The sequence below is a fragment of the Rhinichthys klamathensis genome, unplaced genomic scaffold (assembly GCF_029890125.1).
Source record: "Rhinichthys klamathensis goyatoka isolate OS25496 unplaced genomic scaffold, OSU_Roscu_1.1 h1tg000117l_1, whole genome shotgun sequence".
NCBI lineage: Eukaryota > Metazoa > Chordata > Actinopteri > Cypriniformes > Leuciscidae > Rhinichthys > Rhinichthys klamathensis.
This window is the reverse complement of record NW_026606654.1, coordinates 1,385,637-1,413,439: the sequence shown is the minus strand read 5'-3', so window position 1 is coordinate 1,413,439 and position 27,803 is coordinate 1,385,637. Positions and strand designations below refer to the sequence as shown.

The following is a 27,803-nucleotide window of genomic DNA, read 5'->3' as shown; positions in this document are numbered from 1 at the left end:
GTCCACCCAGACCAGCCGCTCTCATATCCTTATTTTGCCGTGATAAAAGACAAGTTGTATCGGGTGACCCAGGACACCCAAACAAAGCAAGATACAACTCAGTTGTTAGTTCCAAAGAGCCGCTGGGAAAAGCTTTTTCAGGCGGCTCACTGTAATCCAATGGCTGGACATTTAGGGCAAGCAGCTACACTAAATCACCTAATGACCTGATTTTTTGGCCGGGCATTCACAGGAATGTGCGCAGGTGGTGTGCATCTTGTCGTGAATTTCAGTTGGTGAATCCACCGGCCAAACGAAAAGCACCTTTGTGCCCCCTTCCATTAACAGAGGTCCCCTTCGAGAGAATTGGCATGGACCTCATCGGGCCATTGGAACGATCCGCACGGGGGCATCGCTTTGCATTAGTTCTCTATTGGATTATGCAACGCGATACCCCGAAGCAGTGCCGCATTGCAACATTTCAGCTAAAAGTGTTGCGAGCGCACTGTTTCAATTAATCTCCCGGGTGGGAATCCCGAAAGAGATTCTCACCGATCAGGGCACGGCGTTTATGTCACGCACAATTCGCGAGCTGTACGAATTGCTGGGCATTAAATCGGTTCAGACCAGCGTCTATCACCCACAAACAGACGGCTTGGTAGAACGATTTAATCGCACGCTGAAATCCATGATTCGTAAGTTTGTGCAGGAAGACGCCAAAAATTGGGATAAATGGTTAGAACCCCTCTTGTTCGCTGTACGCGAGGTCCCCCAAGCCTCCACGGGGTTTTCCCCCTTCGAGCTGCTCTATGGACGCCAGCCCCGCGGGGTGCTGGACGTGCTTAGGGAAGCTTGGGAGGACGGACCTTCAAACAGTAGAAATGAAATTCAATATGTCCTGGACCTGAGAACAAAACTCCACACTTTGGGGCGGCTCTCTATGGAGAATTTGTTACAGGCTCAGGACAAACAAAGTCGGCTGTACAACAGGGGGGCTAAACTACGTACATTTGCACCGGGAGATAAAGTGCTTCTATTGCTTCCCACATCCAGCTCTAAATTACTCGCCAAGTGGCAAGGACCGTTTGTGGTAACACGGCGAATCGGGGATCTCAACTATGAGATTCTTCGATCAGATAGGGACGGAGCACATCAGATTTACCACCTCAACCTGTTAAAAAAGTGGAATGAGGCGGAGTCAGCGATGCTGGCAACGGTAGTGAGTGGGGAGGAGGATCTCGGGCCAGAGGCGAACTTAAAATCTCAATCCTCTGCTCTGGCCATTTGCGGAGACCACCTCTCACCGTCCCAGATCGCTGACATTCGAGGTTTACAAACGGAGTTTGCTGATGTGTTCTCGCCCCTCCCTGGTCGAACAAACCTCATACAGCACCATGTTGAGACCGAACCGGGTGTGCGTAAAATCGGTGAGAAAGTGGGTCAAGTTCACATGACAAACACCTGTTTGTGATTTCAGTAATTGGCGTGAGGAGACCGCATATAAGCGGGCCATGCTGACAGCGTTTTGAGAGAGGCTGGGAGCTCGTGCACGTCGCGTGAGAAGCTGTGACCAGTGAACGGAGTGTTGCTGAAACTCTGACACGTCAAGCTGTATCTAGCGGTAAGAGTATTATTGGAATTGTGTCCAGTGAAGCTGTGTCCAGCGGGAAGAGAATTATTGTCTACTGTTTATTTTGCCTTTTTGATATTCTGAGTTAACTTTGTTTGAGCGTGATTACGCGCCGTGAAAAGTGCACGAGTCCCAGTATTCGCCGATCCCGTGTCTCCTTCCATCACCCATACACAAACGAACCTGTTATACATCACAGATACTAATTTGCATAACATAAAATTATTCATGATATGAGCCTTTTTCTATTTGTACAGTTATCAAATGGATTTTCTCCTAGGTCTTTTCCGTATTGTCTGGTGAAGAAATTCCATATTGTCTATGTCGTTCTCTTGATGTAACACTTTCCTTGTCAATTTAATTGAACCCAAACCAGTATCAATTGAGTTAATGGTATTTTGTGATCCCGTTATACAAAAACATGGTTCTTCTGGTATCTCTGGGTTATAATCACAGTCAGTTGAGTCGATGATGTGGTTTTTGGCTTTTGCTATGTATGCCTCTCGACTAATCTCTTCTTTCTTCTTGCAGAGCACCATGTACCACTTGGGCGCAAAGTGACAGAAAATAATTCCATAACATGACACCAAGATAGCAGCTGCTTGAATTGAATAGCGCTCGTTTATCTTACCAATGTAAACTGGGGTGAAACAGACCCACACAAAGAGGTATACTAGCATACTGAGGATGATGTGTCCAGTCTCATTGAAACGCTGAGGTACCTTTCTCCCTTTAAAGGCCAGCAAAAAGCAGATAAAAGCTAGCAATGCAATATAGCAAAGCATTATGGCAAATCCAATGCCAGAACCTTCATTGCACTGTACCATAATCAACATGCTTTGGTCAGACTGAATGGTCTCCACAGCTGGAGAATCAAATATCATCCAGAAGATACAGATGAGGACTTGAATGAGAGTATTACAGGTAATAATGACACTGGGGTTGTAAGACCTTCTAAAACGCCTCAGGTGAAACGGTAGAAAGGATACAAAGGTGCGTAGAGCTTTCACCAAAATACATGAGACTGTGAGGGAAAACCCTAAGGCATACAAGATCTGTCGAGCCCTGCAAATGTGAACATTGGGTTTGCCAATAAACAGTATGACACTAGTATAGCTGAGTGCTAACCCTGCCATGATTACAAAACAAATGTTTCCCCCTGCCTGTTTCATGACTTGTTTTCCACAAAAGACCAAGAAGATAATCAGGGTGCAGAACAACAACAGATAACCTAATGCAGTAAATGTAAGCAGAACGATTGCATGGGACCCATCCCATTTCCAATAGTCATCTTCCTTCGGCTTACACGAAGTCCATCCTTTCAAAGACCAGGTACCATTTTCACAAGGTAGGCAATTTGGTAAGTCTGAAAGAAAGATGCACAACTACTTCAGAAATTCAGATTTATGGTACATTTCCATCAAGAAAATGTCAAGTGTCTCAGCATTATGGTTTTTACCTTTTTAAATTAGGTTAATGCACTCTTAGAGTGCACTAAATTTTTCAGTGGCATTGGATCTGGAAGCATTTTTTCTTTCGTATTTTCCATGAAGATTTGCTTTTTTTAAGTATTCGTTAAAGCATTGTAAGCAATGAACCAAGCCAACCAGCAATGAGGTGAATCACAGCAAAAAAGTACATGGAAATCGGACAAAAGAGGCAAAGGTACAGCACTGTGTAATTAACGGCAATCCCTCGTGGGAATTGTGAATGACATCATCGAATTAAAAATGATGGAGAAATATAAAACCATTCATTTAACGTATTTGATTATTTATAGAAACAAAGTTTATTGCAAAATATGCACATAAATAAGTATTTTGACAGCATTGTGAGAGTTCCCTGCAAGCTCTTTTGGCGCAATTTGCTCGAAGCGACTCTGATTTTCTATACAGATTCATGGGTAATATAGTTTTTCCCCACAAATATTTTATAATATGTTGAAATAATTCAAACGGATGGCATATAACGATTAACAACCTCTGAACTCACAGTAGGTCTGTCTTTAAAGGTTTATAAGTTGTTAAAAAATTTATTTCCCTATAGAAAATGAATGGTGTTTTTACTTCCAGAACCTGACTATTGCACTCTATTGACGTTTTGAAACATACAATTGCAATTGCAAGTAAATTTCAATACATTTTTACATCAGTTGTGTATCTACTGCATGGCTCAAATTGTCATTTCTACTGAAAGCTTAAACAAGAAATTATACATAAAAAACGTATTCCTTATAATAACACTATATATTTACAATTTAATACTTACTTGTTTCATTAGAGTAAGTACCCTCTAAACATTGTGTGCAGTTATGGCAGCATGATGTTTTGAGAAGTTTCTTAGCTGTACCAGGAGGGCAAATAGCAGAGCACATTGAAATAGGAACCTAAAATAAAATGCACAGAAGCGTGGTTAATATGTAGTCTTTACTTAAATATGTAATAATACCCAGTTGAACAGACACCCAGTTGTTTATGTGCATGGGATTCTGGAATACTGACTGGCTTATCAAGCAACCTTTGGCTAACCATAAAGACCATGCTGGTTGAAACAACATGGCTATTCTGGTCCACCAATAGTTTGGTTCAGCATAGAAATTTGTGCTGGTCTAAGCTTTTTCATGATGTTACTATACATACACTGTACTGCATAACTGATACGTTTTTTATAATCACTTATAATTAGTTATTCTCACCGTATTGTTTGGATTACTCCATGTTATGGGTGCCTTAATGTGAACTTCTTTTTTCGTCAGTTTGTAATTTCCAACAACGACAAAACGTCTCTGCCCAGTTGATTCTTCTGGTTGCCAGTTAATTAAATCATAGCCATTCATGAAATTTCCAGATGCATTGAAATAGAATGACTGACTGTCCATTGTAAAATTGACCTTTTTCAGTTCCTTGAGGAGCTTTTAAACAAACAAACAATAAAAAGTTAAAATCTTTTTTAAAAATGCATAATCATGGATTTTTTTTTTTAGCTTAAAGGCATCTCCAAAATTGGATGTAAACATTTTAAAACTACCTTCCATGGAGGGAAGTCCCTTTCGCCAGGGCAATCGGTCTCACTGCAGTTTAGAAGACGTTTCAAAGCATGAGCAATGGACCAAACAGCTAACCTTTCACCATAGGTTATGCTGATGTCGACAGCTTCCGTCAGAAAATCTGTGTCTTTCCCTAACTGCTTATACTCCTCAAGGAAGAGGTTTACAGATCCCGGAGCAAGAGTCAGCTGCTGCAGAAACTCCTTAAAACCAGGATTAGGACCAGTGATGAATGTGAACCCAAAAATGTCACCAACTCGATTTATTCCATCCATTCGAGATATATTTCGTGACATTGACCAAGCATCACTTGCAATCCAAGTACGCGAGATGTTCTGCCGAATCATCTCCTTGAAGAGTTTAGAGACCAGTTCTTCCTTCAAGATAAGTAACACAACTTTAGCTTCAGATGAGCGGATTGTTTCTGCCACCTCTTGGATCCTTTTGTCGATTTCATTGTGAGCTAGGTAGTGAGGCAATGCTTCTTTAAAAGCCTGGCAGATATCTGCATCTTCTGCATCTGCCAAGAAGCTTTGGAGGGCATTTTTCCCATAATCATCATCCCCATAGACCACCCCAATCCAGTCCCAGTGAAAACGTTTCATGAAATTAGCTAGAGCTTTGGTTTGGTAAACATCACTGGGAATGGTGCGCAGGAATGCTGGGTATCGTACCCTATCACTAAGCGTTTGTGCAGATGATGTTGTGCTTATCTGAAAGAGAAAATATGAGAGAGAAAACAGTTCAGGAATACTTGTTGTTTTGCCATTTTTGCTGTTGCTGAGAAATTGAGATTCATCAAGAGTAATGTTTGACTCCCTGAATCAAAATCGGGGGAAAAAAATTTTCATCAGGTGCTTAAAGACTCTCCGAACATTCAGGGCTTTACATTAACTTTTTTTGCTCAAAATCCACGGTGGCTATAGTGGCTTTCCAAAGTTACTAGCCACTCATCATTTTCACTGGCCACAATTTTGACAGCGATACGCATGGGGAAAAACTGCCATAAATATATATATTTTTTATATTATCTCATAACTTGGCAGCTGTTATATTAGGCTGCTGTCACTTTAAAACCTGACACTGACCCTTTACACTTTTGCACATTTTATTTCTCAACTCTTTACGTTCACTTAAAACATTTCTGACTGTGTTTACATGAATGCTCGCCAAGACCGGCATTTTGACATTATTTTGTGTGTATTATACTGTTTACGCACAATAAGCAGCAAAAACTCAATTTAGTACTGAGAGGCAGCTTTATGTGCGCACTTTGGGTGTGAATCAGTCAAATTATGCAGAATGCACACAATCCCACGCCAAAATTCAAACCCTGTAACAGCAAAAATATTCATCCGGAGCAAATGAAACGAGTGAGTGAGGCGAGGCGAGTTACTATGTAACTCGCTGTCGTGTATCTCTTCTGAGTATTGGAAGAGTTTCAGATATTTCAGTATCGATATTTAGTAAAAAATCTATAATTTTGACAACACTGCATTGTACTTAGTTTATTATTTCAGATGCCTTTTTAAAAGACTACAATTGAAAAATGTATAGGCCTATATTATTTAAATTCAACTCCTACAAAGTGGCTAGTAGGAGTATTCGCCACAGCTGAAATACACCCGCATTTGGTGGGTTGGCGGGCGTTAACATCAAACCCTGTGTACATGATAATGTTACTCACTTGTGGGACCATGTATAGACTCAGAAGTCTAGCCACTGCGAGGGAGTCTTCTGAGAAGCGTGCTCCAATGATTGCTTTTACATTAGGCCTTTCAAGCACCTCACATTGGACAGGCAGTGTGCCGTTCACAGCGAGCAGGTGCTCAGTGCTCTGAATGGCTTTCGAGGCATCAGAGCAAGTGTCACAGATGTAGTAGCCCAGTCGCACACCCGGGAGGAAGCTGGAGTTATTGATCGTTTCAATTGTATGCACAACAGCGAGAGTCCTTAGTGAAAGGAAATTTAACCTACAAGGAAATGGAAATCTTTGTTAGAAAATACAAACAAAAACAATAGCATTGTTTTTTCTAATCTAAGAAATCTTAAATTTTTTATAGTAAATTCTAACTATGTTTCTGTACCTATGAGTTTACTTATTGTAATTATTCTATTGAATTCAAATATTCTTGTAACAATATCAATAGGCCTGTTTGTGACAACGAATGACAAACATTGCCACTATTTTTACTTTAGCATATATCAGAAATATTATTATTAATAATAATCATTGCAAGTTAAAACACTAAAAAAAGTAGCTGCCTTCATTTTAGTACAATCAACTTAGCTGTATAAGTCACTTCAACTTAAATTGCATTAAACTGACTTAAATGTGTTGTTGACTCATTAAACAGTTCAAATTTGCTTAACTTATTTTTATGAGTTAAAGTAATGTAAAAACATATGTTGTCATAACTTATTGGTTATTTCTTTTTTTTACAGAATACAAAAACAAATATAATGTAACAAATAGAGTAGGAGGTACACTGTTTTGGAATGCCATTTTTTTCTTTCGAAACTGTATCATGTCCTCAATCTCAACTTAATAAAAAACGTCTCGGTTACGGATGTAACCCTCGTTCCCTGAGTAGGGAACGGAGACGTTCCGTCGGATGACGACGAATGGGGGTTTCGCTTAGAAGCCAATCAACTTCAAATACTTCAAAACGAGCCAATGGCAAAGAAATGCCATGGGTCTGCGGAATTTGCATAGCGTAACTCCGCCTCACCTCGTGAGTATATAAGGAGAACGCTGGCAGCAAACCGGCATGTTTCTTCGCTGAGGAGCCAACCTGAGTTCAGGCGATCCCCGCGGTACAGCGGAAGTGGCAGGAAGACGGAACGTCTCCGTTCCCTACTCAGGGAACGAGGGTTACATCCGTAACCGAGACGTTCCCTTTCGTTGTCACTCCGAGTTCCGTCGGATGACGACGAATGGGGATACCAGTCTAATCACGCCACTTCTCGGCTGTCTTCCAGTGCCCTGCGTAAATCTGAGATCCCTGTCGTGAGACTAGCACGGACGAAGGACTCCTATTTAACACAGGAATACCAAGGTACACTGGGGAGCATATCCCAGGTCTTAGGGAAGTATGCAATTACTGCCAACCCAGAGGGGGGGACTTAGAAATACACATATGACCCGAGGGATGCATATGGGGAATCACTGGGGTATCCAGCCGCAGGTGGAATATTTCAACCCCAGGGGTGGCAAGGTGGCTTGCCAAGGGAAAGACACATGCTCAGAGAGGCTTACAGTGGGAATACACATGTGGGGGTAGCTCCGGGAGGTACCATGCACACGGGAGGCACCTAGCCGACGCGCAGGCAAGAGACACTGGCGCCGACGTCAGGAGTGCTGGAGGAACTCAGGGCTTTCGGAGAAGCTCACCTGAGGAGAATATCGCACGTATCCAGTCCGTGGAGTGGAGTGGCGAGCAAGCGAAGACACCTGAGCGGGTCCGGTACTAGCTGGTTGAAGCGAGTACATGAGAGGACACTGGCTCCACTCGGAGATTGTAGAATCTGGCGAATGTGTTAGGTGTCGCCCAGCCTGCAGCTCTGCAGATGTCTGTTAGCGAGGCGCCATGCGCTAGAGCCCAAGAGGATGCCACACTCCGGGTGGAGTGGGCAGTCACACCAAGGGGGCACGGTCGACCTTGCTGCTGGTATGCCAAAGCAATGGCGTCCACTATCCAGTGAGACAACCTTTGCTTGGAGAGAGCCTTTCCCTTCAGCTTCCCACCATAGCAGACAAAGAGCTGGTCTGAGGTCCTGAAACACTGCGTTCTGTCTACATAGATGCGGAGAGCACGTACTGGACAGAGCAGTGCCAAGGCTGGGTCTGCCTCCTCCGGGGGCAGCGCTTGCAGGTTCACCACCTGGTCCCGGAAGGGAGTGGTAGGAACCTTGGGCACATATCCAGGCCGGGGTCTCAGGATCACGTGAGAGTAAGCCGGCCCGAATTCCAGGCACGCTTCGTCAACGGAGAATGCGTGCAGGTCCCCTACCCTCTTGATGGAGGCCAATGCAGTCAGAAGCGCCGTCTTCATTGACAGGAAGTTAAGCTCGACTGACTGTAAAGGCTCAAAGGGAGCACTACGCAGGGCGGATAAGACCACTGCGAGGTCCCAAGAGGGAACGAGAGGAGAGCGAGGAGGATTCAGTCTCCTCGCTCCTCTCAGGAACCTGACGATCAGGTCATGCTTCCCCACCGACTTACCTTCTATAAGATCATGCTGTGCGGCAATAGCGGCGACATAGACCTTGAGGGTGGAGGGAGACAGCCTTCGCTCCAACCCCTCTTGAAGGAAGGAAAGCACGACGTTGATCGAACATCTCCGGGGGTCTTCTCGGTGAGAAGAGCACCAGTTGACGAAGAGGTTCCACTTCAACGCATAGAGGTGTCTCGTGGACGACGCTCTAGCGGAAGTGATGGTAGCCGCCACCGCTGGTGGCAGGGTACTCAAACCTGCCTCGTCCCGTCCAGGAGCCATACGTGGAGGTTCCAAAGATCGGGACGAGGGTGCCATAGGGTGCCCCGTCCCTGAGAAAGTAGGTCCTTCCTCAGAGGTATGGGCCAAGGAGGTGCTGTCGCGAGGAGTACAAGTTCGGAGAACCAGGTCCGGGTGGGCCAGTACGGCGCGACCAGAGTGACCTGCTCCTCGTCCTCCCTGACCTTGCGCAGGAGTTGCGCAAGAAGGCTCACTGGGGGAAACGCATATTTGCGGCCCCGCGGCCAGCTGTGTGCCAGAGCATCCGTGCCGAGCGTGCCCTCGGTCAGGGAATAATACTGGGCGCAATGGGTCGAGTCGTGAGAGGCAAACAGATCCATCTGTGCGTCCCCGAACTGGTCCCAAATCAGCTGAACCGTCTGGGGATGGAGTCGCCAATCTCCGGGGAGGGGCTGAAGCCGTGACAGCTCGTCGGCTGCACAGTTCAGGGCTCCAGGGATGAAAATGGCTCGAAGCGACCTCAGATGCTTCTGACTCCATAAGAGGAGGTGGCGGGCGAGTTGTGACATACGGCGGGAGCGCAGACCACCTTGGCGGTTGATGTACGCTACGGTCGCGGTATTGTCTGATCGGACTAGTACATGCTGGCCCGAGAGCACGGCTCGGAAGCGGCGCAGGGCGAGCTGTACAGCCAGCAACTCGAGGCAATTGATGTGCCATAAGCGGTGGGGTCCTGTCCAGGAGCCCGCGGCAGCACGTCCATTGCACATGGCACCCCAGCCCGTGGTGGAGGCATCTGTCGTTACAACAACATGCCGGGAAGCTCGTTCCAGAGGCACTCCTGCCCGTAGAAAGCTGAGGTTCCCCCACGGGGTGAAGGTCTGACGGCAGGTCGGAGTAACTGGTACTCGGAGGGTGCCGTGTTGCCATGCCCACCTCGGGACTCGGTCGCGAAGCCAAAGCTGAAGCGGTCTCATATGAAGCAATCCGAGCGGCGTTGCCGCGGCTGCAGATGCCATATGCCCCAGGAGCCTCTGAAAAAGTTTCAGTGGAACCGCACTCTTGCCCTCGAACTGTCTCAGGCAAGTCAGCAGTGACTGCGCGCGCTCGCTCGTAAGCTGCGCGGACATGGCGACCGAGTCGATCTCCATACCGAGAAAAGAGATCCTCTGCGCGGGGCAAAGTTTGCTCTTCTCCCAGTTGACCCGAAGGCCCAAACGGGCTACATGGCGGAGTACCAAATCCCTGTGTTCGCAAAGCTGATCTCGAGAGTGAGCTAGAATCAGCCAGTCGTCGAGATAGTTCAGAATGCGAACCCCGTGTTCCCGGAGGGGAACAAGGGCTGCCTCGACGACCTTCGTGAAGACGCGAGGAGACAGGGCTAGCCCGAATGGGAGAACTGCGTACTGATATGCCTGTCCCTCGAAAGCAAACCGTAGGAACGGTCTGTGTCGAGGGAGAATGGAGACATGAAAGTAGGCGTCCTTCAGGTCGATCGCTGCAAACCAATCCTGGTGCCGCACACATTCGAAAACGCGTTTGGCGGTGAGCATCTTGAACGGCAGCCTGTGAAGGGAGCGGTTCAATACGCGCAGGTCCAGGATTGGCCGTAACCCACCGGTTTTCTTCGGGACAATGAAGTAGGGGCTGTAAAACCCGGACCTCATTTCGGCTGGAGGGACAGTCTCGATCGCACCCTTCGCCAGCAGGGTAGCAACCTCCGCTCTCATGATAGGGGCATTGCCACCGACCATAGTGGAGCGGACTCCCCTGAAGCGGGGAGGAGACCGCGCGAACTGAATCGCGTAGCCGAGCCTGATCGTTCGTGCGACCCAGCGGGACAGGTTGGGAAGCTCTAGCCAAGCTCCCAAGGACTGAACCAGCGGGGTCATGCGAACCACAGACTTCCCGTCGGTGGGGCAGCGAGGCGGTATGACTGACCCAGACGTGGACGGCATAGCGGCCCGGTGTGGGGGTACAGTCATAGACCGCGTCCTGACAGAGCAGACCAGGGAAGGACGAACGTTCCACGGGGGTCTGCTCTGCCAGGGGTCTGGCGACAGAGGAGGATGAGAGCGGCACGGTCCGGGGACGGCGCGCACTGTCATCCGGCTCTGGGACAGAGGAGGACGAGGGGTGCACGGCCCGGGGGCGGCGCACCGTGTCGTCCAAGAACTCTGTGTGCTCAGGGATGAACGTGTTATTTCTTCTTTAACCACATTAGGGTACTGCCCACCCGTGGGTGAGCAGCGGGGAGTGGAGAACAAAAGATTCTCCCCCGGCCCTCCACCGGGGGAAGGAGTGGTCCTGCAACCATCTCCTGAGAAAAACACGTCATCCCTGAGCAGCCCGTCTCAGGAGCGCCGCTTGGCCCGGCGTTTAGCGGGGGGCGGGGCTGGAGAGGGCTGGGGCGCCTTCTTGCGACTTCCTCCGCGACCGGGCCCGGGTGGAGGCTGCTGCTTGGGCCGGGCGGGAGGGGCGGGAGTCGCAGGAGGGCGCCCTCGGCGGCGAACAGACTGAGTATTCTGCCCGGTCGGCTGGGTGGAGGCAGCAGCGGGCCGTCGGGGCAGAATGTGCTTGATCGCCTCAGTCTGTTTCTGAGCAGTCGAGAACTGTTGGGCAAAGTCCTCGACTGCACCGCCGAAAAGGCCATCTTGCGATATGGGGGTGTCGAGCAGCCGGGACCGCTCGGCATCCTTCATATCGGCAAGATTGAGCCATAGATGTCTCTCCTGGACCACGGCTGTGGACATCACCAAACCCAGGGAGCGTGCGGTCACCTTCGTCGCTCGGAGAGCAAGGTCGGTGGCGGCGCGCAGCTCATTGAAGAGCCCTGGGTCTGTCCTACCCTCGTGCATGTCCCTGAGCATCTGGGCCTGGTAGACCTGCAGAATGGCCATGGCATGCAAAGAGGTGGCTGCCTGTCCCGCAGCTCTGTAGGACTTCGCCACTAACGTAGACGAGTACCTACAGGCTTTGGATGGGTGCTTTGGCTCACCACGAGACGAAGCGCTCTGAGGACACAGTTGCATCGCAACAGAGCGTTCGACCGGGGGAAGCCCAGTGTACCCACGGGCAGCGGCCTCATCGAGGGGAGGAAAGGCGGATGAAATCATCGAGCGGTCGCGGGAAGACATGGGAGTCTTCCAGGACTTCGAGATTTCATCATGCACGTCCGGGAAGAAAGGTATCGGGGCCTGACGGGGACGGGGATCCGCAGCCTGACCCAAATACCAATCATCCAGCCGCGAGCGCTCGGGGCAGGGCGGAGGGTTCCACTCTAACCCGATGCTCGCGGCGGCTCGAGACAGCATGGCCGTCATCTCTGGATCTGACTCTGGCACAACTGTAGTCACACCCGAAGGCGGCAGCTGTGATGAGTCTTCACTTCCAGCAGACTCAGACCCACCTTGTGATGCTGCAATAGACATGGCATCTTCCTCTGGAGCGCCAAAGGAAACCCGCGGGACACCCGAAGATGATCTCGCCGGAATCCCCTGAACACTCACGGGTTGCAGCATTGGAGAGGGTGCGGCTGGGCACGGACTGATAGTCGGCGCTTGGTTCCAAACCGTCACCCTCAGATCACCCTGGCCACCAGCCGAAGTACTAGCTCTATTTCTAGAGTCAGTAGATCGGGGTGTGGATGAGGGGACCCTCACTCTTGCGAGATCACCGAGTCTTGACCGTAATGCTGCGATGGTCATGTTCCCACAGAGAGAACATGAGTCATCCACGAGTGCTGCTCTAGCGTGATCAATGCCCAAACACACTATGCAGCACCCGTGCCCATCAGAGTCGTCAACCAGCCTACCGCAACCAGAAGTGCACGGGCGAGGCATCTTTAAAAAGACGTGCCACGTGCAAGCTCTTTTGTGAGAAAAAGAAACCTGATTGTGTTGAAGCGCTCGGGGAGAACACACTCGCTGTCGAACCACAGACAGATAAGCAGGAAGTGCGCGCTCGCCGAAGATCGCCGTCACACCAACACCAGAGAATCTTGCTCGTTTGAAGAACTGACAATTTCAGGAATGGCTTGTGGAACGAAGGATTAACTTGGCTCCAAAGCGAAAACATGCCGGTTTGCTGCCAGCGTTCTCCTTATATACTCACGAGGTGAGGCGGAGTTACGCTATGCAAATTCCGCAGACCCATGGCATTTCTTTGCCATTGGCTCGTTTTGAAGTATTTGAAGTTGATTGGCTTCTAAGCGAAACCCCCATTCGTCGTCATCCGACGGAACTCGGAGTGACAACGAAAGGGAACAAGTATTTATGAAAAATCAATAATATAAATAATTTTGTTTGACATATTAAGGTTTTGAACATCATCATTATTATTATTATTATTAATAACATAAATCAAGTAGCATTTGGTGTTCCACAGCGTTATTAACATAACACCAATTTAAAAAGGTACATTGAGTTACAGATATTTAGCTTTTATTATTGTGCATTTAGATGCTGGATCAAAAAATATTCTAAACTGAAAGTCTTCTAGGTTGCAAGGTAACACACCACAAGCATAGATCACTGTACATATATGACAGAAAAACAACAGATACTTACTCTGTGCAGTTGTATTTTTCTGGTCGTTCTCGCACCTGTAGTGTCTGTACTTTGGAATGACAAGAATTGAGCACCCCTATCCGTATATCCCCATCTGCCCAGGCCCCGCACATGCCAGGGGAGTTTTCACAGGCAGACCCAGAACCAGCTAAAATAAGAATGCCTATTAAAACCCTGTACATGACCTGTAAATACATGGCAGACAACCTGACTGAGTACAATAGTTACTCTTGAGATCTGTTCAACTTGGCAACAAGGGTAAAATGCAAATGTAATCTGACAGTCTTTCTGGTTTAAATAAGAGAATTGTGCAAGGGGGCTGGCTCATTCCGTCCGAAAACACAAAAGGTGTCAAGTGATTGTGTTGCTGAAACACATACAAACATCAGCCATACATACCTTTATTCCTCATCATTTCCCCACAGACCGGTTCTGTGTCATCCTTAATAACTCAAATTACATTCCTTTTAAAAAATGAAATTTGAAGCAGCTGTAATTCGCTCAGCAAAAGTGTGGAAATTCCTTATGCATCTATGTATTGAAAATGGCACTGAGAAAAAAAAAATATGTGAAACAATTTTTACAGATATTATTTGTAAATATCACAAACAAACAATTAAAAAGAAACCACAAGTTACATTCATTTTAAGGTGACATTTTGAAGTAGAACATTTTTTTAATTGTAAAACATGCTCCAATAATCCTTGTTTCATTTAAAATTAAAATAATAACTTTTTTTTTTTTTTACATTTTCTGTTTCCATCCACCTATTTTTATGCATTTTTCAAGTGCATTACTTTGCCTCAACAGCGGATGTGATTGGATAACTGGACTAACCAGTGGACCAATCGCATCACAGCATCTCAAATGTTGGTTTGATCATTCTAAAATGCATGCGTCAAAGTCTGTCATCAGAATGATTTGGTATAATGAAGATTATCACACGATTCTCTTCCCAAACACCAGCATCCGAGAGCTTTTTTGTTTTATGTAATATTCCAATTTTGAGCATATAGGTCAAATTCACAACTTTGGATACAAACACAGAGTGTGTTTGCATGTGTGTGTGTATGAGCTGATATGTATGACGGCAAATCAATGCCTAAAATAACCGAGCGCACAACTGATGCTGGCGCGCGCGGTAAATGACTTCCGCGAGAGGACAACAGATCTACACGCGAGGAAACGGACAAACGTCTCGGTTACGTATGTAACCCTAGTTCCCTGATAGGGAACGAGACGCTGCGTCAAACGCTGCGGGAACGCCCCTGCGTTGTGCGTCATGAAGCACGTATGGAATCAGCCCAATGGAGAGATGAAACGTCATAGGCGGGTGACGTCATCGACCAGGAAACTATAAAGCACCCCTAAAAACACAAGCGCATTAGCTTCTGATAGGCTTGAAGGAAACGCTAACGGGAGTGCCGGGAGTGTGGCGGAGCGACGCAGCGTCTCGTTCCCTATCAGGGAACTAGGGTTACATACGTAACCGAGACGTTCCCTTTCAAGGGAACTTCGAGCTGCGTCAAACGCTGCGGGAACGCGAATACCCAAGTCGCCATAGGACCAAATGACCACCATGTGAGAACTAGCGCACAGAGGACGAGAGCACCTGTGCCCCAGGGGTAGAGCTTAAGTCTAGGTCATAGAACTTAATAAAAGTATGCGGTGAAGACCATCCAGCCGCATCACAAACATCACTCAGGGAAACCCCCGACAAAAGAGCTTTTGAAGCAGCCATACTCCTGGTAGAGTGAGCTCGAACAGCCAAAGGTGAAGGCTGGCCAGCCGACTCATAAGCAAGTGAGATAGCCTCGACCACCCACTTGCTCATTCTCTGTTTAGACGCAGAACACCCTTTCCTGGGTGGCCCGAAACATACAAAAAGTTGTTCTGATTTCCTCCACAGGGCAGCTCTGTGGACATAAGCGTCTAATGCCCTAACAGGGCAGAGTAAATTAAGTTTCTCCTGGTCCGATGACATAAATGGAGGAGGACAGAAGGCCTGCAGAACCGTAGGTCTAACGACATTAGTAGGGACCTTAGGAACGTACCCTGGTCTAGGATGCAGAAAAGCTTTAACCATGCCAGGCGAGAATTCCAGGCACGAGGGTGAAACCGATAGAGCCTGCAAATCTCCGATTCTTTTTAGTGAAGAGATAGCAAGTAAAAAGATAATTTTAAAAGTGAGAAACTTCTCGGGAACTTCTTCGATAGGTTCAAAAGGAGTTAGGGAAAGACCTTCTAATACAATGGCCAGATCCCAAGTCGGCACCCTCGTACGAACTGCTGGCCTCAGCCTCAAAGTGCCACGGAGGAAACGGGTTATAAGCGGGTGTCTCCCAAGAGAAACTCCACTGAAAGGGACGTGGTAAGCAGCTAGTGCCGCCACATACACCTTTAGTGTGGAGGGGGATAACCCAGTGGAGAAGCGCTCCTGCAGGAATTCCAGCACTGCACCCACTGGGCAGTTAACTGGGTCCTGCAGGTGTTCTCCACACCAAGAAGTGAAAAGTTTCCACTTCAAGGCATAAAGCTTCCTCGTGGATGGAGCTCTGGAGCTAAGAATGGTCTCAACAACCTCGGTTGAGAGACCGGAGTCTATGAGCTGGGCCCCCTCAGAGGCCAAGCCCACAGTTTCCACAATTCTGGGCGGGGGTGAAGTATCGTGCCGCCCGCCTGGGAGAGTAGATTCCTCCTGATCGGGAGCTCCAAAGGAGAACCGTCCAGGAGAGAAATCAGGTCCGCAAACCATACTCGGGCCGGCCAGAACGGGGCTACTAGTAGTAGGCTGACCCCGTCCCGGCGGACCCTCTCCAGAACTCCTGGTAACAGAGCAATCGGGGGAAAGGCGTACAGGCGTGACCTCGGCCACGGCTGCACCATAGCATCCAACCCCAGGAGGGCTGGATGAATGATGGAGAACCACCGATGACAATGCGTGGTCTACGTACTTGGAAGCGAATAGGTCCACCTCGGCGCGACCGAAACTCAACCAAAGGAGCTCCACCACCTCGGGGTGGAGTCTCCATTCCCCTGGCCTCGGCCCCTGCCTCGACAGGGAGTCTGCTACCACATTCAAATACCCAGGAAGATACATTGCTCTCAGAGATAGTAGCTTCCCTTGGGACCACAGGAGGATCTGACGGGCCAACTTGTAAAGCCGGCGAGACCGCAGGCCCCCCTGATGATTTATATAAGAGACCACCGACGTGTTGTCTGATTGAACTAACACATGATGGCCTCTCAGGTCTGTTAGGAAGTATTTCAGGGCCTGAAACACAGCCAACATCTCCAGACAATTTATATGCCACGATAGATGATGATCCTGCCACAGACCTTGGGCTGGGCGACCACTCATGACCGCCCCCCACCCTGTGAGGGAAGCATCCGTCGTTAGCGTTTGAACGTGCGGAGCGGATTTCCCCTCGGGGAGAATCCCTTGGTCCTGAGCCACCACTGTAGCGGTCTCATGTACAACAGGCCGCAAGGTATAACGTTGGACGCTGCTGCCATCAGACCCAACAGTCTCTGAAACTGCTTCACAGTGAGTAGCTGGCCTAGCTTTACTTGTTTCACAGCTGAGAGAATCGAAGCGATGCGGGTCGGAGAGAGTCGCGCCCGCATCGAGACCGAATCCCAAACGACACCCAGAAAAGTGGTCTTCTGGGAAGGAGATAATACACTTTTCTTTGCGTTCAGCCTCAACCCCAACTTTCTGATATGAGCGAGGACGACATCTCGATGCCGAACCGCCATCTGCTCCGTCTGAGCTAAAATCAACCAATAGTCGATGTAATTGAGAATACGAATGCCCTGAAGCCTCAGAGGCACTAGTGCTGGATCCATGCATTTCGTGAAAGTGCGGGGAGATAAAGCTAGGCCAAACGGAAGAACCCTGTACTGGTACGCCTCGCCCCCGAAGGCGAACCTCAGGAACTTCCTGTGTTGTGGAAGGATGGAAATGTGGAAGTACGCGTCCTTCAGATCTATCGTGACAAACCAGTCCTCGGATCTGATTTGAGACACGATCTGCTTGATAGTGAGCATCTTGAATTTTAGCTTCCCTACCGAGCGATTCAATAGGCGCAGGTCTAAAATTGGACGCAACCCCCCATCCTTCTTTGGAACGATGAAATATCGGCTGTAATAACCTGACTCCAAACTGGGAGGAGGAACCCGTTCTATAGCCTCCTTTTGAAGGAGCGTTTTCACCTCTTGTTCCATTACCAGAGCCTGCTCGGGGCCCACCACTGTGTGCAGAACCCCTCTGAATTTTGGTGGACGACACCTGAACTGGATAGCATAACCCTTTTCTACCGTCTGCAGGACCCAATGAGATATTTTTGGAAGGCTTTTCCACTCTGCCAGAAATTCTACTAAGGGTACCAGTCTCTCGAGACTGGCCTCTGGTGTAACTTGAGCAGCAAACGCAGCGCCCTGTAACGGCGCACCGGCAGGGAACAACTGGTTTGACCGCTCTGAGACCCTCCTCAGAGGGAGCGAGCGTCCCTCGGGAAAGCGCTCGCTGGGACCGTCTGTGCCCCGGCATGAAGGCGGGGTTGGCAGAACGATCCCCTGAGGGCACCGAGGAGGAATGGGCACCGTAAAAAGAGGTGAACACCTTTCCGCCTCGGTGGGGACCACCCTCAGAAACCTGAACGCCTTGGCGTCAGGACTTCTTCTTAGCCGAAGCCTTCTTCGCCAATATAACTGTCCTCAGATCAGTTCTATTGCTAGAAGGCTTCGGCTGAGAGTGTCGCGGCTGAGCCCACTGTCCAGCAGGGGGAGCACGAGACGCGACACTCTGCCTCTGCTGCGCTCTATGTGATGAGCTCGTAGACGGCCGGGGCTGCTCCCGCCCAGCAGCCCCGGGGACGTGAACTTTCAGGGGAAGAAACTTTTTAAAAGCTGCAGTTTGTTTCTTTTCTTCCTGGAATTTGTCGATAACTGAATTTACAGCATCACCAAACAAACCCAGGGGAGAGAGAGGAGCATCTAAAAGAAAAGCCTTTTCTTTTTCTTTAATATTGGTTTGATTTAACCATAAATGTCTTTCTGCGGCCACCAGAGCTGCCATAGAACGACCCACTAGCTTGGCCGATTCTCTGGTGGCACGCAAGGATAAATCAGAAGCCTGACGTAGTTCGCGAACTACATCAGTACTGACTTCCTCACTCTCACCCACGTCCCTTAGCAGATCAGCCTGGTATGCCTGCAAGATTGACATAGTATGCAGGCATGACGCAGCCTGACCTGCTGCCGAATACGCTTTACCCACCAAAGCCGAGGTGTTTCTTAAAGGCTTGGTGGGTAATGCCGGTGCCTTAAAAGATGATGCTGCATCGGGGGAGAGATGGCTCGCAAGCGTCTCTTCCACACGAGGCAAAGCACCATAACCATGAGCCTTAGCTCCCATAATATTTGCATATGTTGAAGTTTGGGGACTAAACACTCTATATGACACCGGTTTTCTCCATGATTTCGACACCTCGGTGTGGAGATCGTGGAAAAACGGCAGGCTGCCGTTGTGGAGGCTGCACACGTGACGGCAAAAATCTCTCATCCAACTTTGATTTAGAAACAGACTCCTGTCTAGTCACTGGCCATTCAATATTGAGTTTTTCAACAGCTCTTGTTAAAACCTCCATAAGCTCATCACTCTCGGGAGTGTGGGGTGGCGAATCCTCCACATCTCCCTCAACACTGACAACATCCAGCTCCTCAGAAGTATTGATCCAGCTGCAGTATTGGTGCCTCAGCCCGAGCGGAAGAAACCGCAGCGCGTGCTTCCGAACCCGGGACTGAGGCACTGGATCTCACAGGTGAAGGGAGAGATAAGGCAGAGCCCGTCTCAACCCCCGCTGAGAGATCCATCTGCGATCCCCACGATAAGCGCCGCCGCTCTGCCTCGGCAGAAGCGGGACCCGAACCGCGGGGAGCGCGCACCGAACCGCTCTCCTCAAAGAGCGCCCGGCGGGAGCGAAGCGTCCTTAACGGCAGACGCTCACAATGCTCACAGTCAGCTCCCTCGAGAGCTGACTGGGCATGTTGAACTCCCAAACAAACAACACAAAGATCATGTGTATCCCCGCCCGTTAGATAAAGCGAGCAGGGAGGAACACACTTCTTAAACTGTTGTTCATCCGCCATATCTCTCAATATATAGATAAATTGTTTGTGTGGTGCAGGGTATGTAAAGACAGACAATATCACACAGGGACAGATTCACATGTAGCGCGACTGAAAGCACAGAAGCTAATGCGCTTGTGTTTTTAGGGGTGCTTTATAGTTTCCTGGTCGATGACGTCACCCGCCTATGACGTTTCATCTCTCCATTGGGCTGATTCCATACGTGCTTCATGACGCACAACGCAGGGGCGTTCCCGCAGCGTTTGACGCAGCTCGAAGTTCCCTTGAAAGGGAACCCTGCGCGCGCGCAGGACATCTCTTATATGTTTTGATTAAGGTAAATTTTGTAAAGAATATGGTATTTATATTTATTTATTTACTTATTATTTTTTATGAATTTATACTAGATTGTATGTATGTGTGTTTTTTTGTGTATGTATGTACATATATGACATGTGTATATGTGTTGATTGTGATGGTTAATTGTGCTTGTTATGGACCCCAGGAAGATTAGCTGATTGCACAGACTTTCAGCTAATGGGATCCTAAAAATAAACAAATAAAATCTCCTCTGCACTCAATACAAGCCCTTGCGCGCGCATGATCATTCCCCACGCTCTCGTGTGGAATGATCATTCCTCCACGCTTTTCGTAAGTCAGTTGTGATTGGACGCCTGTCCAAACTTGAGACATGAGACATCACTTACTGTCACCTGCCCGTATACGGGCAACCTAAATTTACTTCACTATATTAGCCTACCATTAAATCCTAATCTAGTCATGACAAACTATATATCATTGGAAAGGTCTAAGACTCCTTAATAGATATTTTAGCACTGTTTTTTTCTTACAAATTATGTATGAACAGTAATATATGAATTTATGACAAGAGTGCACCTCAAAAAATCGACGTCATTACAGGACTTTCTGACCTTTGTCACAAAAAGTTGACACACACACTTTTAATAATTGAAACTTTGGTTTTTAATGCTAAAAGTTCATAATAAAACATAATCTAGTATTTGTCAATAAAAAAAGATACAATTATATTTTAAAAAGTAAAGTAAAAAGTCCTCTAAAAAGTATAATATATATTATATATATATTTATAATTTTTTATTATTATTATATCACATATTTTAGTAGTTATCATAAATTAGGTATCATTTGAAAGCTTAAGAACTCAGAATTCATCGTGTGAAAACCGTTTTGAAATTGGACGTTGCGTTACCATAGAAACGGTATTTTTTTATTAGGCCCCTCCCCTTTTGGGCATTATATTTCATAATTTATTATAAAAAAATGTTCTAATCTTGACAAAACACATATTGTCAGAAAGGTCTGAGTCTCAAGGTTCCATATTTACTGACAGAAGTGATATTTGGATAGAAATTTCTTACAGTAATTTGTTATGGCAGAATGCATACAATTAAATTCAATGGAATGCAATGGCACCCGGTGGGTATTTTTGGTATTACGCCTAAACAAAATCTCATGGGAACTACAATGTTTGTGATATCAACTTCAAATTTGGAACACAACTTGGTTAGATATATGGCTTTGACTTTCTGTCATTTTTAGGCTGAACCCTATATTAATTTATATATATTTTTAATAAAAGAAAAATAAATATTTTAATATATTTTCATAACAATAAACTTAAACTTCAATAACTTTTAAATAATTTAATTATATTAATTTATTCCACTTCAGCAATAATCTGCCAAGAGTCTTCTTTTAAAAGAGACCAACCGTAAGTCTTTAGTACAAAGGCTTCATGAATTACAACCGTTTAAGTTTGGGTAGTGCATTTTCACGTCAATGCTCAAAAAGGGGGGTGACAGCTAAAGGGTTAAAGCTGCAGTAAGGAGTTTTGAGAAAACGTTGACTTAGCCTGAAAATTTGAACAAGCACAACTTACAGGTCCCACCCCCTTGCTCTCTGCTGCGCTACAGCCCTCCCTCCACAGCTCGTCCTCCACAGCGGAGCCCGTCGTGAACGCGCAGGCTAGTAAACAGGCCCACCGATAACAGCGGATAAAAAGTTATATGGCACATTCACTAATAGGGACTAAACGTCAATAATAGGCTTTACATTGACTATGGCCTGCCCATACTTTGACTACAAACTTGGTCCTCAAATCATTATGTATTTTGCAATAGCCTACATGTAACTTTATAACGTTGCACTCTTTCTATAAGTTATAAATAGCTAGTAAGATAACGTTAATATAACGGTAACTAACGTTACAGTATGTAAGTAATTATTCTAGCGATATATAATGCTAGATAAGGTGTGATAGTACATTATTTCAGCAACATGACAAGCCAGTGAATAAGCAGGTTTCAATTGTTGCTTAGCAGAGTGCGTGACATTTTATCTACATGTTATGCGGCTAGAGTTTTGACACCGGAGTCAATGGGCTCTGTGTAATTCTTTCTTTTTCGCTTGTTTATCGTCATCGGTCTTTTTCCTTTTACCTCTTTGTTTTATGAGCAGGTGTCACTCGAGAATTGGCAGTTTAGGTTGTTTCTCCGTCATAAGCACAGCTGCAGCACGCCGGCAGTCTTGAGTTTGAACGACGGCTCGCGCTGTGCAAGAGAGGGGTGTGATCAGCGCATACATGAGCGTGATTGACACTGCTAAGACATTCCTCCTGGCTCTGATTGGTTGTTTCTGACCAGGAGCGTGTATTTCTTGCAAATGGCAATAGGACCACTGGGAGGAGCCAGAAGAGCTTGATTTTTACACAGATTATCTGTCTCATATTCTACTGTCAGGACATAATGACAGTTTTTTGCAAATACAGTTTTTCAAAAGTTACCTACAGCAGCTTTAATTTGTTTTATTTATTGCTGTTTATTAATGTGTAATGTGATTTAATGCATTGTTAATAATATACAATAGATTCTTACCAGATACTTTATTAACAGGGAGTCTTACTGTCACGGAGCGCTCAGCGACTACGTCCTCCATTCCCTCCTTCAGGGAATGGTGGGTTGCATACGCAACCAGGACGTTCACGAAGGCTGACGGACAAGACCACGTGGTAGACCCCGCCGACAACCAGGTCCTCGCTTCCGGAGCCGCTCGCGGGGGGGGGGGGCTCTGTCACGGAGCGCTCAGCGACGCCTCCTCCTGGTTGCATCAGATCTCTCTCTCCTGCTTACAGGACTGCATTTCCCATTATCCTTCCCTGCTCATCATCTCCTGATTATCCCCTCATCATTTCATTAGCATCACCTGTGCCCCATCAGCTCCCCTTTATCTGGACTGTTCTGTTCATTGTAATTTTGTGAAGTCTTGTTTTACCCAAACCTCTGTCACAGTTTGTATCTCTTGTTGCTTAGTACTTTGATTTGTTCTCGTGTACTTGAACTTGGATTTTGGACTCGTTTGTGAACCTCTGCTGCCTGCCTCTTACCACTGCCTGTTTGACTACGATTCTGGATTGCCCCTTTACAAGATTTGAGTTTGTCTTCTCCTTTAATAAATCTCTGCAAATGGATCCGACTGTCTCTGCCGCAGTGTCACACTTACTAGTGATTGCATTGTTGTTAAGAGATATTTACAGACTGTAATGATGCATTTCCACGGTTATTCGCATTGTAAATGTACCAAAATTCTTAAACATTTTACGTAATATAAATGGTTAATTATATTTTCTATTAAATGTAAAAGGGGTTCTGGCTTCTCAAGATAAGATGCAGTACACAGCATGAATTATAGCTCACAAATGTAATTTTACATTTTGTGTTGACAATTAAATAGGAAATTGTTTCTATTTATTTCCCCTATTAACACATTGGCTGATGCATTAGCATATTGTACATGCTAAACTTAAATGCACATTGTTCTTCAGGAGGGGTATTTTCCCATTTTCTCCTCGATGTACTTTCCAAAACTTTCAGCAGTACTTTCCACATTTCATTTGTGCATTGCCAGCAAAACAATTTACACTGTGACTTCTCCAGCACTACAGCTTAATTCCACAGATGTTTAGCTGTCACATTCTTTAAGATTGAATCATGATTTAGGGGCGGCAGTGGCTCAGTGATTCATGTAGGTTGTCTACAAACCGGAAGGTTGGTGGTTCAGTCCCCGGTTCCACCTGGCCAAATGTCGAGGTGTCCATGAGCAAGATACCTAACCCCAGCTGCTCCTGACGAGCTGGATGGCCTTGTATGGCTGACACCGCCGTCTGTGTGTGAATGGGTGAATGTGAGGCAAACTGTAAAGCGCTTTGGTGGCCATTGGGTCTGTGAAAGGGCTATATAAATGCAGTCCATTTACCATTTAACATTTTTGAAAACTTGATCTTAAATGATGATTGTTTTAAATGTTTATCAGCTGAAAAGAACACACATGTACATTGTCTCTCATGGGACTCTCTTTACAAAAAAAAAAAAATGCTTGGTGCATGCTACATATGATGCAGTATGATGCATGCATGATACAGTAAGTGTTGCATACCAGTCATGGCACCTAGATGACACTTTAGGGCCTGGCTTAAAGGGAAAGTTTCCCTGAAAATTAAAATTCTTTAATTGAAACTCTCCCTCATGTCAATCCAAACACGTAAGACTTTCGTCCATCTTCGGAACACAGTTTAAGATTTTTTTGATGAAATCTAAGAGATTTCTGTCCCTCCATTGACAGCTACTCAACAACCACTTTGATGCTTCAAAAAGTTAATAAAGATCATAAAACTAATCCACATGAATTGAGCATTTAGTCCAAATTTTCTGAAGAGACACATTTGCTTTATATGATGAACAGATTTAATTTAGGTGTTTATAATGATAATGAACATGAGTAACTAAATTCCTTGGTATAATGTACAATCAACATGCTTTTTTAAAATAAAAAATAAAATGTCTTTGAAGCATTTATTTTCTTTTCTTTTTTTTTTTCTTCTTTTTTTTTTATATTATAGAAAAATGCTTGGTGAATGCTAGCAATGTTGAAGTGTTGCATACCAGTCATGGCACCTAGATGACACTTTAGGGCTCTGCTTAAAGGGAAAGTTCACCCAAAAATGAAAATTCTTTAAGTGATACTCAAGAAAATTCAGAAAAGGCATTTGTAAGCTATAATTCATGCTGTGTACTGTATCTTAACTTGAGAAGCCAGAACCCCTTTTACATTTAATAGAAAATATAATGAACCATTTATATTACGTAAAATGTTTAAGAATTTTGGTACATTTACAATGGTAATAATAACCATGGAAATGCATCATTATAGTCTTAAAATAAATATCTCTTAACAACACAATGCAATCACTAGTAAGACGTCCTGTTAATAAAGTATCTGGTAAGAATCTATTCTATATTAACAATGCATTAAATCACATTACACATTCATAAACCACAATAAATAAAACAAATTAAGTGATGTCTCATGTCTCAAGTCAAGTGAATTACGGGTCATTGGACAGGCGTCCAATCACAACTGACTTCCGGAAAATGCGAAGTAACCAATGACATTTGAGGTTATTAAAACAGTATGTCCCGCCCCTCGACTGCCAAAAATAAAAGTGTTCGAGCAAACAAAAGCAGCAGGTGAGAGCAGATAGAGCGCGAGAGCGTGGGGAGTGATCATGTGCGCGCGAGGGCTTGTATTGCGTGCAGAGGAGATGTCATGCGCACGGGCAGGGTTTGAATGAGCTCGCAAGTTCCCGTTTCCTCGCGTGTAGATCTGTTGTCCTCTCGCGGAAGTCATTTACCGCGCGCGCCAGCATCAGTTGTGCACTCGGTTATTTTAGGCATTGATTTGCCGTCATAGATATTGCTTCAGGATTCCTGTGTGAACAAAACATCAAACAAGATGAAATAACACTAACTTGTATCTTCTACCATTGCTTAACAACAAACTTGCACACATTCAGTAATGGCACGGGGTGGGCCGCGCTGGTTCTCAGCTCGCCGCCCCAGTGCTTTTCTTTCCCGAAGTGCATGAAGAGCTAACCAGGTTGTGGACAGCACCTTTCTCTGTCAGAAACTGCCTTAATAGGTTTTCCCCCTCACTACCCTTGATAGAGGAGCGGTGAAGGGTTGTGAGGCTATTCCTCCAGTGGATCAGTCTGTCGCGACTGTGTCTGGCGGCCGCTGCTTTTTGGGGGATCCTCGTCTCCCCCCTAAGGCATGTGAGTTCTCGTCCGTTCCAACGGGCAGAGCTTTTTTTACAAGAGCGATTGCAACTAGCAATATTGTCTGCTAGCAAGATGGCGCCTTTGTTTGGCATGGCCGTTGCTGCATAACATTTGTGTCGTTTTTATTTGTTTGTGTATGTCTCTTTTATGGTCACATTAACCTTGCCTTTAAACCACTGTGTCAACGCTGATCTGACATACGATCGTGTCACCCTGATGAACATTGGAGTGTATATGGAAGGACTCTGTAACAGCTGGGAGAGTTATAGTCAAACTTTTCCACCCCCGTTGGTGTGTGTACCCAGCCTATTTGATTGCCGATTTTTGCTTCCTGGGACCGATTCTTTTCCTTCTGTATATACTCCCTCTAGGACAGATAATAAGCCAGTTTCAGGATGTCTCTTATCACTTGTATGCAGATGACATTCAGTTATACTGTTCTTTTAAGCCTACTGAGTTATATAAACTGTCATATTTAATCAACTGTCTGAGTAGGATCAAGCAGTGGCTAAATGACAACTTTTTAATGCTGAACTCAGCCAAGACTGAAACTTTAATCATTGCCCCTGACCTGAGCAGAGCATCCCTCAGATAAAACAACATATCGGTGCCTTAGGTTTGTCTGTTCAGCCAAGTCTCAGGAGCTTACGTGTTGTTTTTGATGCGGCCATGTCTCTGGAGAAACACTCGAAACAACTTATTTAAAACTGTTTCTTTCAATTAAGGAACATTTCTAAGATAAGAGCCTTGGTCTCAAAAGCCGAGTTGGAGATGACCATTCACGCTTTTATCTCGTCTCGTTTAGACTATTGTAACAGTCTTTTTATTTGCCTTAATAAGAAAGATCTTTGTCGTCTCCAGACTGTCCAAAATTCTGCTGCTAGGCTTTTAACCCACACGAGTAAAAGGGCACATATTACTCCAGTTTTAGCTTCACTTCATTGGTTACCAGTGAAATTTAGAATGCACTTCAAAATTTTGGTTCTAACTTTTAGAGCCCTACAAGGACAGGCACCCCCATACATCTCTGACCTGATACAGCTGCGTACGTCCTCACGTAGTCTGAGATCAACAGGCCAGAGACTATTTGTTGCCTCTCTTACACATTTTAAATCTAGGGGGGACCGTTCATTTCATGGTGTGGCACCCAGGTTGTGGAACGCTTTGCCTCCTTCCATACGCTGCTTGGATTGTGTGGAAAATTTTAAAACCCAGTTGAAAACTCTTTTTTTTTTAAAGAAGCTTTTAACTAGACTGTAGGGTGGTTAGGCTGATCTAATGTGTACGTGTGTTTAATTTGATTATGTGCTGTAATGTATTTATAAGAGTTGTGAATTCTTTCTTTTGTTGTGAAGCACTTTGTGATTTTTATCTAAGAAATGTGCTATACAAATACATTTTACTTACTTACTTACTTCCTTACTTACAAAGCCTGTGGGCAAGCCACCTCCTCTTGCGTGGCATGGCGCTGCTACAGGTCTGTCAGGCCAGTGGTCCAGGAGCGCCATCGTTGGCTCAGCCTGGTTGATATGGCGGATGCGGACAAGGTTTGGTTCCTGGCCTCCCCAATTTCCTAGATTGGGCTGTTCGGTGACGTGGTGGAGAATTGCGTCCAACAGTTCTCTGCCGCCCAAGCGCAGACGAAGGCCATCCGGCACATCCTACCCCGGCGGCCCGCTGCTGCCTCCACCTTCTCGTCGCCAAGGGTGTTCCCATGCCACCTCAGCATGGAGCTGGCCGCAGTAGGGACGCCCTGCCCGCTCTTTCGAAAGCATTCTGCGGGCAGCTCAGGGATGGAGGAGGATGCTCTTGGAGTTGGTCACCGATCCACTCCTCC

General features: G+C 46.2%; 1 protein-coding gene across 1 annotated transcript; it reads right to left on the bottom strand.

Annotated features, from left to right (window-relative positions):
• Positions 1 to 1,849: 1,849 nt before the first annotated feature.
• On the bottom strand, positions 1,850 to 27,474 carry LOC130088368 (G-protein coupled receptor family C group 6 member A-like). Its single transcript, XM_056255085.1, has 7 exons — positions 27,382 to 27,474; positions 13,681 to 13,865; positions 6,343 to 6,628; positions 4,637 to 5,368; positions 4,305 to 4,520; positions 3,878 to 3,995; positions 1,850 to 2,975 (listed from the first exon to the last, which is right to left on the bottom strand). The coding sequence occupies exons 1-7, from the start codon at positions 27,472 to 27,474 to the stop codon at positions 1,870 to 1,872; spliced, it is 2,736 nt and encodes a 911-aa protein (XP_056111060.1). The 3' UTR covers positions 1,850 to 1,869.
• Positions 27,475 to 27,803: the final 329 nt, after the last annotated feature.

Excerpts from the sequence above, each read along its gene's own strand:
- LOC130088368 (XM_056255085.1), bottom strand. The coding sequence starts at position 27,474 with ATGGCGCTCCTGGACCACTGGCCTGACAGACCTGTAGCAGCGCCATGC. Across the intron at positions 13,866-27,381 it reads CAGGCTTTGTAAGTAAGGAA|GTCATGTACAGGGTTTTAAT; the intron begins GTAAGTAAGTAA and ends ATGTATTTACAG. Across the intron at positions 2,976-3,877 it reads TACTTACTCTAATGAAACAA|ACTTACCAAATTGCCTACCT; the intron begins GTAAGTATTAAA and ends TCTTTCTTTCAG.